The sequence below is a fragment of the Geotrypetes seraphini genome, chromosome 7 (genome assembly GCF_902459505.1).
Source record: "Geotrypetes seraphini chromosome 7, aGeoSer1.1, whole genome shotgun sequence".
Lineage (NCBI taxonomy): Eukaryota > Metazoa > Chordata > Amphibia > Gymnophiona > Dermophiidae > Geotrypetes > Geotrypetes seraphini.
The window spans coordinates 61,640,347-61,660,876 of NC_047090.1; the positions used below are offsets into that span (position 1 = coordinate 61,640,347).

General features: G+C 42.0%; 1 protein-coding gene across 3 annotated transcripts in view; it reads right to left on the minus strand.

The window, feature by feature from the left end:
- The window catches only part of PARVB (parvin beta), a 276,144-nt gene that overhangs the window by 9,443 nt on the left and 246,171 nt on the right, over nucleotides 1–20,530 (minus strand). For all 3 annotated transcript variants that reach the window (XM_033952575.1, XM_033952576.1, XM_033952578.1), the window contains exon 12: nucleotides 2,300–2,372. In XM_033952575.1, coding sequence (XP_033808466.1) covers nucleotides 2,300–2,372 — 73 coding nt within the window. The remainder of the gene's footprint in view (nucleotides 1–2,299; nucleotides 2,373–20,530) is intronic.

Consider the following 20,530-nt stretch of genomic DNA (forward strand, 5'->3'; position numbering starts at 1 on the left):
TAGTCCAGTATCCTGTTTCCACAAAGGCCAATCCAGGTCAGAAGCACTCGCAGAAACCCAAACAGTAGCAACATTCCATGCTATCAATCCCAGAGCAAACATTGGCTTTCCCCATGTCTGTCTCAATAGCAGACTGAGGCCTTGACACACAACGCTCCAATGCCATGGTATAAATTACCATGTCGGGAGCAATTTTTTCCCAACGTGTGATACTCTGCATGAATAGTATGCAAATTATAAGAATGCTCTTCATGTGGAGCAGCGGTAGTAAATAAGGGAGGAACTGTGCCTGGTGATTGCTCAGAAGAGCAATCACTAGCATAGCTTCTCCTTCTGCATCCTTGAACCTCTTCTGTCAAAAAATGTCCTGCCACGGCTCTTCCCACTTGCCAGCTGAGTTGATCACAGCAAGGGAATCCATAATCAACTGAGCCGGCAGCTTCGGGGCTTCCCCTGCTGCTCAGTTGTTTGAGGCTTCCCCTACTGGCTCAGCTGACAGCAGCTCCACAGGGGGAGGGGCCTTATGTACCTGAGCCAATCAGGGCCTTAGGCCCCTCCCAGTGCATTCCAAAATACACCTGGAGGGGGAAGGACTGCCATTTTGAAAAGGCAGGCCTTCAGACAGGAGGGAGTGGTCATCCCTCCTGCTGATCTTTTGAAAAAAGGTACGGGGTGTTGAGGGGCTTTGGGTTATGTTTCCAGTCCAGTGAGGAGGCCCTTGAGGCAGGAACGAGTGGGCACCTCTCCTGATGATTTGAAAACAAAGATTTGGGTTACTGGGGAGGTGTCAAGTCCCGGCATTGTGGGATGGGTGTGGGCTCAGCGGGAGGGCATGGACTTTTTTTTTTCTTTTTAATTATTTTATTATGGGCACAGCTGCAGTGAATGTGTTGTGTGCTCACACAACATACACACACAGTGGTTACCAGCAGCTATTGCTGGCAGCTTTAATGAGTCTTATTGGCACAAGAAAACATTTTGTGCATCAGGGCCTAAGAACTTTTCCTCCAGGAACTTGTTCAAGCCTTTTTTTTTTAAACCCATCTACTTTAACCGCTATGTAAAAAATCATCTTTATTTTAAAATTTATTTTCCAATGTTTACAAATCCACAAAGATCAAGAAAAGTATACATAAGGCAAGAAAAGAAAAACAATCACAGAACTAATGAAGTCCATATCAGAGAGAGAAAATGAAGAACTTATTTAGTGAAAAAGTCAAAGAAACCAGGAGAAAACATAAATCTAACCTACAGAGTTTCATCATGACCCTTTTTCCTTCCCTCATCCAGTTTTCAGACCCTTCAAGATGGATTGGTTTCATTAAAATAAAGATGGAGACCACCTAAATGCCCACAAAAAAGTTTATTCATACCCAGGGGGCTTGTGGTCATGCTTTCTAAATATCAGATTTAAGCATTTTTATTCACTGAGATCAACTAATATTCTGATGGAAATAAGTCTAATGGGCTTATTTTACCACCACCTCGTGTGAGTTTAGCACAGGTCTCATTTCATGCTAATAACTCCTCTCGTATGAGGAAAGACTAAAATGGTTAGGACTCTTCTGCTTGGAAAAGAGACGACTGAGGGGAGATATGATTGAAGTCTACAAAATCCTGAGTGGAGTAGAACGGGTACAAGTGGATCGATTTTTTTTTGCTCCGTCAAAAATAACAAAGACTAGGGGGACACGGGATGAAGTTACATGGAAATACTTTTAAAACCAATAGAAGGAAATTTTTTTTCACTCAGAGAATAGTTAAGCTCTGGAATGCGTTGCCAAAAGATGTGGTAAGAGTAGATAGCGTAGCTGGTTTTAAGAAAGGTAAACTATAAAATTGCCCATCTTCATGGTAGCCCATTCTATCTCCTTGTTAATTTGCTGAACTCTCTACCTCTCTTCTTCTTTCTTCTTCTTTTATCCCTCTCCAGGCTACCATTTGATCCTCTTTTGGACTACCATGTACATCTTGACTGATTCATTGTACTGTATATATCGTTCGACTAACCATTTTGTACTATTGGATGGTCCTTTATAGGCCTTGCTATATGTATTATTGTTCCTTTTATTGTTTTTCTGTTAAAACCTAAAACCTAATAAAAATATTTGAAATCTAATCCATATTGATAACTCCCCCACCCCCACCACACACACACACTTAAGTTATGAGTTTGGGTGAACTGAGTTCTATGCAACTTGTTCTCAGACATGAAACGGAGGAAACACTTTATTTTAACCTATCATTAGAATTTAGTACAACCCTAAGATAAATGCACATATGCAATGCTTGCTCTCACCTTCAGGACGGGCTTTTGGCTTCTTTAATCCTCCATCCTGCATCAACTCAAAAGCAAAAGAAACATTGTGAACCTGAAAACAACAATTAAAAAATTGTTTAGTAAATATTTTCTGATCAAAATAAAGTTCAAGCAGCAAAACTCGACAACCAAATCTCCAATCTACTACTTATGACCCCAGACTACAAAACATTCAGAAAACAAATAAAGACGCTACTTTTCAAGAAATTTCTGCAAATGACTTAATACCACTAGCTCCTTCCCACTTCCTAATACCACTTCCCAATACCTTCCCGATTCCCCAAAGCAACCTCATCTACTCTTTATCTCCTCTAGAAATTACCCGATATCGTCTTCTTGTAATACGTTTTTTGTAATTCTTTTGTAATCCGCCTTGAACCGCAAGGCAATGGCGGAATAGAAATCTCTAATGTAATGTAATTATGCTTACACAATCAGTCTAAATACATACATTTGTCAGTGAAAGGAGACACTTTTCTGGAAAAATTCTATTTTGGATTTCTTTGTGCTCCTTTCACCTAAGATGTGCTAAGAAGCACTTTTTATTCCAATGGTCTTCTAAGCATTTAGCGTACATTAAATCAATTAGTGCACCTTAGTATAAAACCATGAAGATCTCTTTTTCATCTTTGCTTTCTATTTCATTTTTTTGTTCAGTAATAAGAATGCCAGGATTATTAAAGGTCCTTGGGGGCCCTTTTACTAAGCTATGTTAGCTGCTAACGCATGCCTACCACAACTAAAAATGTTGTGCATGGTAAAAAAATATTTTTATTTTTTTAAGGTCTGGTAACTCTAGGTGTGTTGGGCAGAGAGTGAGCATTCCTGCACTACCTTGTTAGCACATGGATACTGCGTGAACTCTTACCATTGTGGCCAGGCCAGGCCCCGAGCAACTGGGAAAACCCGGCTCGGACCACAGGTAAGATTTTTGTGCGCCTTTTATGTGGTCAGTGAAAGGGAAACCCAGACACTGGATTCAGTTCAAACAAAACTTCACCAGGTTTATTATAAGGAAAAAGAAAATCCCAAAACACAAACCGCTTTCCACAGTCACTAGTCACACCATTCACTTTACATAATTCCAATGTCTGTTGTATGAAATGTAGTCTAGGGACTGGAAGTCCTTGTAACCACTTTATAAGCAAAAGGAAATCAAAATAGGACTTCTCCGTCCCTCAATAGGCTAGTATGCCCTTCTTAGGGCCACAGTCTTGGCCAGTACGGCTCTGGCACTTCAGGTGCCAGCACTTCTCTATACCATAGGATAAGAAAAAAAAAAAACTTCTTCTTTTGGCTTTTATTATTATTAGCAATTTGTCCCATTAAGGACTTTCACAACCTGCACTGCAGTTTGTGTGGAAGCAAGCCCCCCTTTGCACATAGCTGTTCAGGCCCTCCCAAATGCTTGAGCTTTTGTTACCTCAGGACCTGGCTTGCTAATAATGCTTTTAAGCCTGGTTCAAACAGACAGGCACTGCTGCCCTGCTGCTTCTAGGGCATTAATTAAGCACAGGCTTCTCTGAGCAGTCTTTACTTCAGAAAGTGTTTGATAGGGTTAGATGGGAATTCCTATTTGCAGTCTTGAATAAATATGGTATTATGGGATATTTTCAGGAGGCTATTAAGCCTCTTTATTCAGATATACAGGCTAGAGGTTTTATTAATGGCTGTCCTTTGTAATTTTTTTAAGTGGGTTAAGGGACGAGGCAAGGTACCTTGGACCCACTGATTCGTGAGATTCTTTCTAATCCAGATATTATCGGAGTGGATATAAGGGCTTCTACTTTTAAAATTGCTGCTTTTGCTGATGATATTTTAGTTCATTTAACGAATCCTAAGATTTCATTACATTCCTTATTGGAAAGTTTTGCTGAATATCGTGACTTTTTGGGATTCAAATTAAATATGGATAAATCGGAAGCTATTACTACTAATGATAGTTTACTTATACAGTGGGGTCCTGATTTTCCACTAAAATGGATGGAGAATCAATTTAAATAGTTGGGTATTCTTATACCGGTGGATCCTAAATTTTTATATAAATCTAATATTCCAGATTTACTAAGGGCTCCTTTTACAAAGTGCATTAGCGGTTTTAGTGCTCGCTAAAATGCTGTGTGCGCTAGTCACTACCGCCTCCTTTTAAGCAGGTGATAATTTTTCGGCTAGCTAATCTGGTGCGTTCGCTAAAAATGCTAGAGCACCTTTGTAAAAGGAGCCCTAAGTTATACAAAACAGAAATTGTTGAAATGGCAGTCTTTGCCTTTATCCCTAGGTGGGCGTATAGCTCTTTTTTAAATGGTTCTTTTCCCCAAGTGGTTATATACTCTTCAAATGCTTCCACTGGAATTAAAAAGTAGAGATTGGTGGAAATTAAGAACTGCAGTTACTAAATTTTGTTGGGCCGGGAAAAAGCCAAAGTTATCTTTCGATATTTCTTAATGTTGTTATTTTTTTTTTTAAATCTATCTTTTATCCTTTTTTAATTGTTTGTATTTCTTAATGTAGTTAACATTTTATCATGCAGAATCTTTAGAAGATTTTAATCCATTTGTATTGTATCTATTGCATGATTTGTACTGTGATTGATTGTTGTAAACCGCCTAGAACTCTTAGGTATATAAAAATAAATTATTATTATTAGGGATGAGAGGTGGAATGGGACTTCCTGATCTTCGTATCTATGGTAAGACTTGTTTATTAAGACATATTAGAGATTGGGTTATGGATGATGTATTTATTCCAGTAGTTTATGAAAAGGCCTTTTATTATCCTTTTCATTTATTATTCTTACTTCAGGTACATCAGTCAAAACTACTGGTTTATTAAAAAAAAAAAATTATATTTCAAAACCAATGAGGTCAGTATAGGGTAATTTGTTGAAATTATGGGCTTATAATCCACGTGTAAATGATCTTTTACCTATTCAAGATAATGGTGATTTTACACCTGGCAGGACATCTGGGATATTTAGAAATTGGGGGTCAAAGGGTGTTTATTATCTAGCACAGGTATTAGATGAGACTAAGAAGATAAGAAATTTTCCTGACCTTTCTTTAACAGTAGAAGAGGGTCCTGGGTCTTTATATGGTTATATGCAATTGGTGAGTTATGTGAATAAATTATAGAGCTCGGGCCTTTTATATGGAGTTCGTGACAGAATTATTACTTTTTTCAATCAATGTGAGGATTTGCCAATTTATTACATAAGTTGTGGTGGGATTTACTGCCAATTCGCACATATGAAATTTTTTTACTCAGATATTGTTGCTTGAATTTAGTCAAGCAATTAATAGATTACCTAAAATTATTACAGGTTTTGTATGGAGGGAATGTATATATAAAATGTTACATAGGGCCTAGTTCTCGCAAATTCAAGCTTTTCATGCGGGTTTGGTAAATTACCCAATTTGTATTAAATGTGATAAAGATTTTAACACATTATCTCATGCTTTTTGGCTGTGTCCTTTAATTATCAAGCTGCGGTAGGGGTTTAACGCGCGTAATACCACGTGTTAAACCACCTGCCGTGCTAGCCGCTAATATCTGCATTGTGCAGGCGATAGTTTTTTAGCTGGCCACAGGGGTTAGCGTGTGATGAAATGTCCGACACGCTAATCCCAATAGCATGGCTTGATAAAAGGACCCCTAAGTCTTTCTGGTCTGCCATCCTATTATACTTGGGTTCATTATGGGATAGTCCTGTTGTGGAAACCCCAAGGGGAGTACTTTTTGGTAAGGCAACTACTTGGGGAATATATGGTCAAGGGAGATATCTTATTTCAGAAAGCATGTATGATTGGTCATAAATGTATTATGCAGTATTGTTTACAGACAGAGCCTCCAAGTTTTTGGCATTGGAGGAATCAATTACATCGTTTCTTGCTATTTGAGATTTGGGAGATTTGTAGATCTCCTAGATGAATTTGTCTTTTTATATAAACTTGGGATCTATATGTTCAAAACCATTCACTTAAAGCAGTGGTAGGCAAACTCATTAGTCAAAATAGCCAAAATCAGCAGTACGATTAAGATTTTTTTTGAGAGCCATATCCCATGCCTGCTTGCGCTACGACAGCTACATCAACCCTACTGACACCCCGCTCGCCCGCACATAGTCAAAATCGATTCGCAGTCGAAATCGATTCATGGCAGCCAGGCACGATTGGCTGGCCCAGAACATTGTCTCTGACATCAGAATTGACGTCGGGTGGCGAGAGTTGGTCGGCCCTGCGGGGAAGGGAAGCAGGGAGAGCTATGAACTTGGCGCTGGTCTGTTACCCGATGGAGGAGGTGGCAGCATGTTCTCCAATGGCGGTGGCTTGGGGGAGGGCAGGGAGAAGGGAAGGGAAGCAGATTGGGCACCCCTGCTAGAGGCGAGCCACACTCAAGTGGCTAAAGAGCCGCATACGGCTCACAAGCCGCAGTTTGCCGACCACTGACCTAAAGCAAGAAGTTTTATTCTTAATGAATTACATTGAAGCTATGGTTGTCTTAATTGCATTCCAAACTTGGTTGTTTTTGTCATCTTTCATCCTGGAAGGGTAAGGGTAAGTGGGATGGAGGGAAGGGGGAATGGGATGGAAGGAGTGGGTGGAAGAGGATGTAGGGAGGGGGGGTGATAATGGGGGATTAGGGTTTATAATTTAAATGTTTGGAGGAATGATAATAATTTTATGAATATTTAAATATGTGAAATTATTTATAAGAAATATCTTTCTGTATTATATGATTGTATTTTCTTTTTGTTCCTTCAATAAAATGTTTGAACATACTTTAGATGGAGGAATGTCCCAGCTTATAACTTTTAAATCAAGTTTCCATACATTCCTCTGGCACACTTAACTGTGCTTCAGCCTCACTGTACCACCCCCACCCTGGGTCATTGGTGCTATAATCGCTGTCTTCAATCTCCATGCATTCCCCTGCTTCACTCTCCACCTCCCATCCCCCTCTCTGGGTGTTTGGGAAAGTTTCCTGGCCAAGTTCTTTTCCGTCAGAAAGAACCTCTTGCTCTACCTCCTCAGGCTCCCCTAGGAATTCACAACACCTAGCTGGCTGTTGGATTCCTCTCTCTGCTTGTTGGCCTGGGGCAATCACATATTCCTGGTGGTTTGAAAAGGGCGTTGGGCTGCTCTCAGTGTGCTGCTTTCTGCCTCCCTTGTTAAAGTCAGCTGGGGTTAATTTATTCACCTGCCTTCCTCCTGCTTGAGGCTTATGTGACTGCCAAACCTTGTAGCAAACTCCACCCCCTTCTGTGTTGACTCTCTGTTTCTCCTTAGAGCAGGGAAAGGAATAATAGGAGATAGTGTTTTGTGTGCCCTCCCTGCTGGAATTCCTGGTTGTGACATCACCTGCCTTGTCTCCCTTCTCTCTTTATGTCCTAAACTAGGGTTTTTAGCAGGGTATACAGGCTCTATTTTAGGTATTGCAGGTTTGAGGGCTGTATTCCATGACAGGAGCTTCCCTGTTACACCATCTATAAAATAGGTGGCAGTAAGGGCATACGCAGTAATTTTTTTAAATGGCTGTGACTAATGGTCATTAATACACAAAATAGAAAATAGGTCATTTTACGGCCTCAGTTAAAACACCTTAGCGTGTGAGAAAGATCCACATAAGGGTGCACCAAAGTCATTTTTATCACACCTTTGTAAAAGGACCCCTTTTTAGATGTACCCTTTGCGGGAATGTATTTAACAGCCAGGATTATCACCAGAAGCTTGTCACCAATACTTTGGCCCACAGGATAGGAATTTATTGTATTATCTTTTCCTTCTTCCTTCTCTTTTTATAGATAAATGTAAGTAATTATTTCTTTCATAGGTAGGATTGTGAGCCCGTTGGGACAGTGAGGGAATTTCAAAGTACCTGATTAGATTTTTGGCCATTACTTAAGTCAATTTAATTGTTTTGTATTCTGCTTTGAATCCTTTGGGAGATTTAGCAGTATATAAGACACCATATTAAATTAAATTAAACCTCTTAAGTATGACCTAGAAGAGAGATAAAAAGCACAGTATATAATAATAAAGGCAATTTATTCTAAGAAAATGTAATGCCATTATTTTTTTTTTTTAATCTTATCTATCAGAGATTTCTCTAACTGCTTTTGTTGCAAAACAAATGAAAGCAGCTCACAATCTAAAAATATTAGAAAGAAAAAAAAATGGTGCACTTTTACCAAATAGCAGTAAAAATTGGCCTTAGCAAAGTTTACACAAATATTTTCCATGTGCTAAGGCCATTTTACTGCTGGGGTAAAATGCCAAAATTACCTATGAGTATTTTCTGTATCAATTGCCACAAGCTAAGTTTGCTATTAGAAGAGCTTCTACTGCCATTTATATTGTAGGCAACAGGAACTCAAACACTAAACCTGTGCTAATCCATTGGCAATGTAGCTGTGCTAATGGATTAGTGCAGAATATAACCACTCTCTGCCGCCAGACACGCCCCACCTCAAAAAAAATCATATTTTTCAGCATGTGAGTAGTGCTCATAATACCAAAATTTCCATGCCCCACGATATGTAAATAATAAATGACAGCAGATAAAGACCCAAATGCTCCATCCAGTCTGTCCAACCATACCCTCTCTTTAAATTACTGATTTAATTTACTGTATTTTTCGCTCCATAAGATGCACCTAACCATAAGATGCACCCTAGATTTAGAGGAGGAAAACAAGAAAAAAAACATTCTGACCCAAATTCTTCCTACCAAGCTCTGCACCCTGTCCCCCCTCTGGTGGTCTAGTGGTAGGCCAAGAAGGGACACAGAGCAGGCAGGCGTTGTGGCCTAGTGACAGCAGGCAGACAAGCCCCATACCCCTCATGTACCCCCAGTACCTTAAATCATCCCCCGTCCCCCCACGTGTCCCCCAGTACCTTAAATCATCCCTCCATACAACCACATGCCCCCCCCCAGTACTTTAAATCATCCCCCATACCCCACTTGCCCCCAGTATCTTAAATTATCCCCCCATAAAACCACATGTCCCCCAGTACCTTAAATCATCCCCTCACATACCACCCCAGTACCTTTTTTAATCATCCCCCCGTACCTTTAGTCATATCCCTTCGGTACCTTTTTAAATTCCTTCCTGCTTAGACGGCTCTCATTTTTCCCAGCCAGCAGGTGCACAGGCCAGATGCACAGAGATTAGAAGCAAGCCCTCCGCGCTCCTACCTGGGCCCGCGCCGATCTCTGAATGGCTGCAGTCAGTTCTTGCGAGTCCCGCAAGAGCTGACTGCAGCCATTTGGAGATCGGCGTGGGCCCTGGCATGAGCGCGGAGGGCTTGCTCCTTATCCCTGCACTTCTGTCCTGTGCACCGCTGGCCGGAAAATACACTGGATCACCAGTTACGATGGCAGTGAGTGGGGAGGTGGGTTTTAAAGATGCAGCAGTGGCGGGGTTTAAAAAAAAAAAAAAAAGATGCGGCGGCGGCAACAGGGGGGTTTAAAAGATGCAGAGGTGGCAGGGGGGGTTAAAAATATGCGGCGGTGGCAGGGGGGTTAAAAATATGCGGTGGCAGCAGGGAGGACTTTAAAAGATGCAACGGCGGCAGTGGGGGGGGGTGTAAGGATGGAGGAGATATGGTTGAAGCGGCCTTACACTCCGCAGGTCCCGGTTTCAATATTTTCACAGAGGTTTCATTAGGAAGTAGAATCAAATAACAAGCACAGCCAGAAGTGATTGCATAAAGAATATATTATAGAAATAGGCTTACAGAAAAGCAATATTCATAAGCATTACAATTAAGGAGAGAGCAAAGCAGTTTCCCTGCCTTACAGAGTCCAGAGGAAAAGAGAGACAGAGAAGCGTGAAGTTCTAGGGAGAGCCAGAGAGAGAAAAGGGGATGGGGTGATGGTCTAAGCTTCAGGTTCCAGAGATAGATAGATCCCATTCCATCCTTTTACTAACATTTAAAACTAAATTCTGGAATGCTTTACCGCTTACATTAAGAAGTTTAGGTTCTTTTGCTTTATTCCGGAAAGCTCTGAAAACTTTTTTGTTTGTTAAACATTTTGGAAATTAATTATTTCAATCTAGTTTTACTTGTCAAGTTTATGTATTATGTATTACATTATTGTTAACCGAGTCGAGCTCCTCTTGGTTGATGACGCGGTCTATAAAGCTAAGTTTTAGTTTAGTTTAAAACCCCGACCAAATAATCAGCCAGAATTCATCGATAGACTTCTTATTCCATATAATACCTTTAAGACTCTTTGATCTTTGGATCAGAATCTTCTTTCTATCCCGTCATTAAAGTATAAACACAATGAGGTCGACCATCTTTACAGTGACTGCTCCCTCTCAATGGAATTTTATCTCGGCTTGTTTATGTGAAGAATCAATTCTTATTCAATTCAAGAAAAAGCTGAAAACATTTTTATTTCTTGATGCCTTTGAGACCTAACTGCCCTTGTAAGGGCGACCCAATATGATTTTACCTTCAGCAACCCTTCCAACTGTTTTTTTCCCTATTTGTTCCCTTTTGTAGTTCTCACCTTCTTACCTTCTGTTCCTGTTTGTCAAGGTTTTAATGTCTTTGAATGTAGTAGTCATCCCTAGAGATACCTTGTAATTTTAAGTTTGTATTTTAGACAATATATGTTTTTATGATTTTGTATACTGCTTAGAAGTCTGATTAGGCGGTATAAGAAATTTTAAATAAACTTGAAGCTCTGTCCTCATCTAGAGAATGACACGGTGACAAAATTCATCACCGTTCCCGTCCCCACGGATAACCGTGAGAAACCATCTCCATGACATTCTTTAAGGGGAGAGGGAAGAATCAGAGTATGAATGGGCACAGCAAATGACCCTCAAGCCTGGCATTGAAGAATGCTGGTGTAGAAGGACTGAGATTGAGATAGACACTAAAGAATGAGTCTCTGGTATCCAGAGCAGATATTGTGATGTCATAATGCCTCATTCCACCAATTCCTAAGAGTCAATCACATCAGTGTTGTCACAATGGCATCATTATCCTATTCTTGGCTCACATAAGAATCAGAGAATGAATGGGCACAGCAAATGACCCTCAAGCCTGGCATTGAAGAATGCTGGTGTAGAAGGACTGAGATTGAGATAGACACTAAAGAATGACATGGGATGATTTCCCGCAGTTATCCGTGGGGACGGGAAATGGTGATGAATTTTTTCAACGTGTCATTCTCTAACCTCATCTGTACAAGCCTCAAATACTGTAAAACCATAAGTGTTCAGAGCTTGCAGGGATGGGGCAGGGATAGGGACACAACTCATGGGGATGGAGATAGATCCTGCATTGACTGGGACAAAATTGTCAGGCAAACAGATCAATGCCTCTCCCCATTAAAAAATCTCCACATGAAAAGAAAGCACCAGCAATACAACAGAGCTGGAAAAAAATCCTTGATCATTTTAGTAGACTATGGAGAAGTTTCAAGTTTAATAAGGATTTGATTGATCGCTTAATCAGAATTCTAAGCGATGTACATATCAATAAATTACAAAATTTAGGGAACAATACCAGAAATGACTAAAACTAAGTCTTGCAAGACAAATTATAAACTAACATTACAAACCCATTAAAACACAAGGAGAGGTAGGGAAAGGAAATACAAGTTGTTTGATAGTATGTAAGACATTCAAAGGGAAAAACAAAAGAAAAGGAAAGATCAATATACTTCAGAGAAGCTATAAAGTGCAGTTAAAATAAGGCCACTAGACTGGCTTACTAATATGTGCTAAGGGAATAATACATTATTTTAGCTTCTCAACACATGTTAAATAGCAAAACTGCATATTAATTTACTGTTACACAAGTTATTAGCAGGTGGCACCTTAAAATAATGAGATGCATGCATAGCATCTTACATTATTATATAAAACTGAACAACATATATTGTGTTGAAATTTGTAAGCTATATTATTCCAGGAAAAAATAAGGGCAGCTTGAAGTTGGCATTATTTTTCCTGCCTGGAAGTACTGGGCCAGCTCAGCAAACAAAAATCACCCCCTGAAGATGCATTAGTTTAGATGCCCTGCCCCTACCCTCATTACCACCACCCCCGTCTCCTCCAGGTCACCCCACAAATGATCACTGGTGGCCAAGGGGTCCCAGGACAGAAATGAACCCCTGTTGATCCAGCCCCTAGCAGGGCTGGGTTCAAAATGGATGAGTGAGGAGAAAGGGAAAGAATACAAAGGGGGTGAGGGCAAGGCTTGAACACTTCTGAAGTACAGATCTTTGGGAGAGTGGGGTATCTTCAGTGTGTCTTTGCTGGGGGGGGAGGGCTGCCCGCACCTCATTTTTACCATGCTGGCCCCTTTAAAAGATGCTCTCTGGAAGTATTGGGCTGCGGATTAGCAGATAATTAAAAAAATCTCAAAATAAAATGAAAAATTTTGATTAACCAATCAAAAATCAGGATCCACACAAGGTTAACCTACAAGTATTGGATAACTAAATGAAGGAAAGAATCTCAGAATTATCACTCCAAGGATCATCATAATATTCTCCTTTTAGGAATTGTGGCAGGGGTATCTTTCATAGATCCAAACCTTCATATTATTTTGACTTATATTATATTAAGTCTCATTCATTTTACTACTACTCAAAAATTTATTTTATATTTTATAGTAATTTTTAGTTTTTTTCAATTTTTCTTATGAACATAATTTAACACCATTCTACAAAATATAAAATCTCTACCAGCCTTAACGGTTGTAGACCAGAAATTCTGGCTTGTACTGCAGATGATTATCTGTGTCTCCTATACTGTATCTCAGCCAGCATTAACGGATGTAGACAAAAAAGCACTTATTCTCATGCTTCGGATGATGAACTGCTTCACCGAAGCCTGCTCCTCTCACGCAGGCTAGCAAATCACTGGAGCTGAAAAGGAACAAAAAATTCCCCACAAAAAAAAAAAGGCAAAAATAACTTGAAAACCAAAAAAGAAGACCGAGCAAAGTTGCCTCTGTAGGCTCCCTTTCAAAAGAAATAATTGACTGGGGGCAGCAGAGAGCAGGAAGAAGGAGGAGGTGCTGAAAACTGTGATCAGCATCTCTTGCGATGGACTCACAGGAGCAAGACCCGTGACTCAGCATACCAGCCCTATTGCACTGGGAATCTGCAGTACTGCATTATCACAGTTTAGTCTCTCTAGTGGTAAACTAAGGGCTCCTTTTACGAAGGCGCGTTAGCAGTTTAACGCACGTAATAGCGCGTGCTAAACCGCCGGCCGCTCTAGCCGCTACCTCTTGAGCAGGTGGTAGTTTATCGGCTAGCGCAGGGGTTAGCGCGTGATTAAAAAAGTCACGTGCGCTAAAGCTGCTAACACGGCTTTATAAAAGGAGCCTTAAGCTAAGGCCTTAACGCGCGGAATAGCGCGCGCTAGCCACTACCGCCTCCTCTTGAGCAGGCGGCAGTTTTTCGGCTGGCGCGCACTATAGCGCACACTAATCCGGTGCATGCGCTAAAAATGCTAGCGCACCTTTGTAAAGGGAGCCCTAAGTGAAATGCCATATTTTACTGCCATATACTCTGTATATGATGTAGAAGTCGAGAGCTCTCTCGCTCCCTTTAAGCTCATACATATGAAATGTGCATGACAATATTTTTGAGGTTTTTTTTGGATCATTTTCTTCAGATTTTAGGATTTCAGTTCATACACAGTAACATAGTAGATGACGGCAGATAAAGACCCGAATGGTCCATCTAGTCTGCCCAGCCTGATTCAATTTAAATTTTTTTTAATTTTTTTCTTCTCAGCTATTTCTGGGCAAGAATCCAAAGCTCTACCCAGAACTATGCTTGGGTTCCAACTGCCGAAATATCCGTCAAAACCTACTCCAGCCCATCTACACCCTCCCAACCACTGAAGCCCTCCCCAGCTCACCCCCCACCAAACGGCCATACACAGACACAGACCATGCAAGTCTGCCCAGTCCTGGCCTTAATTCAATATTTAATATTATTTTCTGATTCTAGATCCTCTATGTTCATCTCACACTTCTTTGAACTCAGTCACAGTTTTACTCTCCACCACCTCTCTCGGGAGCACATTCCAGGCATCCACCACCCTCTCCGTAAAGTAGAATTTCCAATGCGCAGCAGCCGCGAAGAAGGCAAACAGAATGTTGGGTATTATTAAGAAGGGTATTATGACCAGAACAAAAGAAGTCATCCTGCCGTTGTATCGGGCAATGGTGCGCCTGCACCTGGAGTACTGTGTTCAGTATTGGTCACCATACCTTAAGAAGGATATGGCAATACTTGAGAGGGTCCAGAGGAGAGCGACACGAATGATTAAGGGCATGGAAAACCTTTCATACACTGAAAGATTGGAGGGACTTGGGCTCTTCTCCCTGGAAAAGCGGAGACTCAGAGGAGACATGATAGAGACCTACAAGATCATGAAGGGCATAGAGAGAATAGAGAGGGACAGATTCTTCAAACTTTCAAAACATAAAAGAACAAGAGGGCATTCAGAAAAGTTGGAAGGGGACAGATTCAAAACGAATGCTAGGAAGTTTTTCTTTACCCTGTGTGTGGTGGACACCTGGAATGCGCTTCCAGAGGGCGTAATAGGACAGAGTACGGTACTGGAGTTCAAGAAAGGATTGGACAATTTCCTGCTGGAAAAGGGATAGAGGGGTATAGATAGAGGGCTACTGCACAGGTCCTGGACCTGTTGGGGCCGCCGCGTGAGCGGACTACTGGGCACAATGGACCTCAGGTCTGGCCCAGTGGAGGCATTGCTTATGTTCTTATGTTAATATTGCTCTTGAATCTACCACCCCTCAACCTCAAATTATGTCCTCTAGTTTTACCATTTTCTTTTCTCTGGAAAAGATTATGTTCTATGTTAATACCCTTAAAGTAGCTGAACGTCTGAATCATATCTCCCCTGTCTCTCCTTTCCTCTAAGGTATACATATTCAGGGCTTCCAGTCTCTCCTCATACATCTTCTGGCGCAAGCCTCCTATCATTTTCGTCGCCCTCCTCTGGATCGCTTCATTTCTAATATTTTTTACAATATATGTGTTAATCAAGATAATATACATTGTTTAAGTGCACAGTAAAGTTTTAAATAAACACTAACATACACAACCCTAATAAAATATAGACAAACACAATGATAAAAATTAATTTGTATCTTATTTCTTAAGGTGGGAGGAGAGCCTTTCAGTTGAAATATTGCATACACTTTGGAAAATGCTGTACATTTTCTATTTAGATAAGTGGGAGAATATAACAAAACCAAGCCGAGATGAATTCTCAAAGTATAATTTCTCCTTGCTTTTTAACATTACTTACTAGCCAGGTTAAAAAGAAATGGCCTATTCCAGAAATATACAGGGACACATCGTAATCGCAAAATACCAATTTTCATTTCACAACAGTGATTGATGTGAAGAAATGCCAGATATGGGACCTGCAAGCCCAGGGAATTAAATGAACCATTTAATTCTTATCACAGTTATGACTGACAAGCTAGTAATTTGCATTCTGCCGTGCTTGCTTTAATCCAAAGAAATCAGGTCATACAAAAGATGAAAAGAGAATTTAATGAAAGGAAAAAAATAGCAGATTTCTGAACAGCCCCAGAACAGCTAGCCCTTAATTCAATCTATTCAGCCAAAAATGAACAGAGTTCTAACAATCTGGTTCCTATTCTTACCCAATTAAATCAAGAGGACCTCAAATTATGCCCATCTTTCGAAACTCAACTGGAGGGGCTATCTACATTTTTTTTCCATAGCTTTATGCCACTATTGGACTTGCACAGCCCAGTTTCACAGACTAAGCCAGTTTAGGGGGGTCATTTACTAAGCTGCATAAGTTATTAGTGTGGGTTTTACTGTATGATATACTGCGCTAATGGCTACCATATATTAAAATCAGCAGCACAGTGAAAAACCCAAGCTAGCTGCCTAAAAAGCATTTTATTCTTCTATTCCGCCCACACCTGAAAACAAGTTCTAAGCAGATAACAATAAAGAACAATGAGCATACCCAAGAATTACAAATACTTCATAAAAACACTCCTATAGTATCTCCAATTAACATGAAGTAAACCTACTATATAAGTATAATTTCTAAAGTTTTCTAAAAACTATATACAGTGGAACCTGGGTTTGTGAGTGTTTTGCAAGACGAGCAAAACACTCCCGCAAACCTTAACTCGCAAACCGAGCATGTCCCAATAAACAAACACCTTCCCCCGCTCAACTGGCATCGCACCCCCCCCCCCCCCCGCGAGAACTGCATCGCACCACCTCCGAGATCTCGAAGAGAACGAGAGCCAGAAGGCCTTAAGCATGTGCAGATGCTCAAGGCCCAGCCCAGGCAAGAGGCAGGATCTCTGTCACTTGCACCGGCAAGCACAGATGGGGTAAGGAGCTTGTTTGGGAGGGCGAGTGGATGCCGCTTCCAGCATGGGGGTGCGATGTGTTTCTTGCGGTTGAGGGATGCTCACAGGGGGGGAGGGCGATGCCGGTTCGAGCGGGGGAGAGGGAGGTGGAATGAATCAAAGCGAGTTTCCCTTCCTATGTGGAAACTCGCTTTGATATATGAGCAATTTGGTTTACGAGCATGCATCTGGAACGAATTATGCTCGTAAACCAAGGTTCCACTGTAATCTGAAACACTAAGGGCTCCTTTTACGAAGCTGCGTTAGCGGTTTAACGCGCGCTAAACTGCCGGCCACACTAGCCACTACCACCTCCTCTTGATAAGGCGGTAGTTTTTCGGCTAGCGCAGGGGTTAATGCATGATAAAAAGTCGCATGCGATAAAGCCGCTAATGCGGCTTCGTAAAAGGAGCCCTAAGGGCCCCTTTTACTAAGGTGCACTAGCAGTTTTACAATGCCACGTACACTAAACGCTAACGCCTTCATAGAGCTTCCGTTAGTATTTTTCATTTAGTGCATGGTTTACGCGCGTGAATCTTTTGCGTGCGCTACAAACGCTAGCACACCTTAGTAAAAGAAGCCCTAAGTGGGGGCAGCCATAACTTCCACTCTTTAGCAGCTTGGAGATGAATTAAACAATCACCTAGATAGAACACTGCCCTCTAAACTGTGCAAAATAAAAAGGCAAATAGATCTTTAAAACTATATTTGGCTAGCAGGTGGAAAAGCCACAAGGCTATGGGGTGTGTGTGACGCAGTGGTTAGAGCAACAGCCTCAGCACCCTGAGGGTGTGGTTCAAATCCCTCGCTGCTCCTTGTGATTGTGGGTAAGTCACTTAATCCCCCCATTGCCCCAGGTATACTAGAGTTTGCGCCCGCCGGGACAGAAAGGAAATTATGATAAAGTACCTGAATGTAAAACCACTTAAGATATAAGTGGTATAGAAATAAAATAAGTAAAAAATAAATATAAGTTGGAGCCTCTCCATGCAAAATCTTAAATAACAATAAAACAAACATAATCCTTGCCCCAACTGAAAGCTAATGCAAGCACTGAAATTATTGAGAAATACAGTCTGACTTTGAAAGTAAAAAAATTAGGCAAACTGCTTTGTTTTGGACCATTTGAAGTTTACACAAGATATTCCTAGAACAGTCCAAGTAAACAGGTTTGGAACAACAATAATGCCTGAACTACATAAGCAGAAATACAATTGATCAAAATATTTCTAGAGAATTACACGGGGGAAAAAATTGTCCCCATCCCTGCAGTCCCATCCTTGCCCCTATCCCTGTAGACTCTGTCCCCATCCTCGCCGGCTCTGTCTGATCCCATCCGCACAAGCCTTGACTAGCTATTTTATATTGAAATAATTTTATTAAAGCATAAAAAGGAACAATATGCTGTCATTTTATAAATCACAAATACAGAAAAAAAGAACAAACCCATCTCTCCTCACAATATCCCCTCCACTATCAGGAAAACTGAATGCTACATAGAAAATTCATCCTAACAGAATATCTTGATCATACACACAGAACACAAATGCCAAACACATAATAACTGACCTAAAATGATAAAACTAAAACCAAAATCCCAAGAAGCCACACAGTCCATATAGTACAATACTAAAGAAATAAAAAGATTCATTTCCTCCTATACTATGCAAAACATGCCAGAGATGGTGTTAGGCCAATTAGGAGGGCAATTAGGGCAACTGCCCCCTGGCTAGAGAAAGCGCTAAGCCTGCTGGTAGCTGAAGATGGCATGGGCTAGTAGTGGGCTTTTGGGTCCCTTCCCAAATTTTTGCCTTGGGCCCTACCAATGTCTAACAACAGCACTGACAGGATAAACATTTCAGTTCTCATATATTCTAATCACAAAATAGAAAATAAAATTATTTTTCTATCTTTTGTTGGCTGGTCATTTTATTTTTCAGACAATATTGGTCCCAGTCTCTGGTTTCTGTTTCCCTCTGTCATCTTTTAACTCACTCACCATGGTCTCCTGCTCATTTGACATTTCTTCTCTGTGCTCACCATTTATCTTCTATCTTTGTGTACCTATCTTTCCCTTCTCTGGGTCCTCTATACCTCCCCGTCCAGTATCTCCCCTGTGTCCATCTCCCTGTATTTGTCATCACTTCTCTATGTCCAGCATTACTCATCTCCCTTCTGTGTTCCTATTCTCTCCCACATCTAGCACTTTCCCTCTGTGTCCATATACCCCCCTCCCATGGCTGGCATTGCCCCTCTCTGTCCATGTACCATTCCCATGCAGCATCTCCCTTTGTATCCCTATCCCTATTCTCCTCTCCATGCCCATTATTTCATCCCTGTTTCTGCTACCTCTCTGTGTCTCCTCTGCTGTGTCAAGTATTTCATTCCCTATTCCTTTATTTGCTTAGTATGGCATCTCCTTTTTCTTTCTCTTCCCTCCAGCATCCCCCCTTCCACAGGTGCAGCACCTCTTCCTCTTCCCTCCAGCTCCGCCTCCTGCAGGTCCTGTAGCTCCCTCCCTTCCCTTCAGCTCATCCTCTCCTCCATAGGTCAACCACCTCTCACTCCCTTACCTTCAGCTCCAGCCCTCCTCTGTGCCCTTTCATCCAGCCCAAACCCCCCTCCTGGGCCAATTCCTCCATCTACTTTGCCTTACATTGCTCCATCACCCTGAGGCAGGCACCCTACATTGTAAGCATTTTCACAAGCCTAGGGAGATGCGCAGGGCCGCCTAAGCTTGCCCAAGGCGAAAGTAGCCTTAGGCGAGCTTCTATAGCCCTAGGCGTCTCCCTAGGGCTGTGATAGGCACTTGAAATGTAGGCCAACAAAATGCTAGCCTACATTTCAAATACACACGACCGCTGAACTGATCGTGGCAAGGGAATCTCCCTGTTGTGATCAGTTTAGCGGCTGCAGTAGAACCCCTCCCTCCACGAAGTTGGCCAGCAGGAGGGATGCCCAGTTCCTCCTGCTGGAACCTCCAACCCCCCCCCCCAAAAAAAAGAAAAATGGCCGCAGCAGGAGGAATGCCCGCCATCACCCGAAGATCAACAGTAGGAGTGATGCCCAGTCCCTCCTGCCAGAACTCCCAAAAGTCCACAGCAGGAGAAATGCCTAATTCCTCCTGCCACCATCGTCTGAAAATCAACAGCAGCAGGAATGCTCAGTCCCTCCTACCTGAACCCCCCAAAAGTTGCCCCTACTCTGACACCCCAGAAGCCCACTCGGATGCCCCCTGTACCTTTTACTTGTAGGCTGGCCAGAGGGATGCTTACTCCCTCTGGCCGACAGGCCCACCTCCACAGAATGTTGGACCTTTCCGGTGCATCCTGGGATGCACCAGGGTGGGGCCTAAGGCCCTGATTGGACCAGGGGCCTTAGGCCCCTCTCACAGGAGGGGCCTTAGGCACCTGGGCCAACCAGAATCTTAGTACTTCCTCCCACTGCATTCTGGGATGCACTGGGAGGGCCTGATTGGTCAGATCCCTTAGGCCACCCTCCAAGGGAGTGACTTAAGGGATCTGGCTAATTGGAGTCTTAAACTACTTCCAGAGCATCCCAGAATGCACTGGGAGGGAGGCCTAAGATTCTGGTTGGCCCAGGCACCTAAGGCCCTTAGGTGTCTGGGACAATCAGGGCCTTAGGCCCTTCCAAGGTGCATCTCAGGATGCACTGGGAAGGGGAAGGCCAATCATTCTGTGGAGGTGGGCCTGCTAGCCGCAGGGAGTAAGCATCCCTCCAGCCGACCTACAAGAAAAAGGTATGCGCGATCCAGGTAGGCTTGGAGGGGTGTC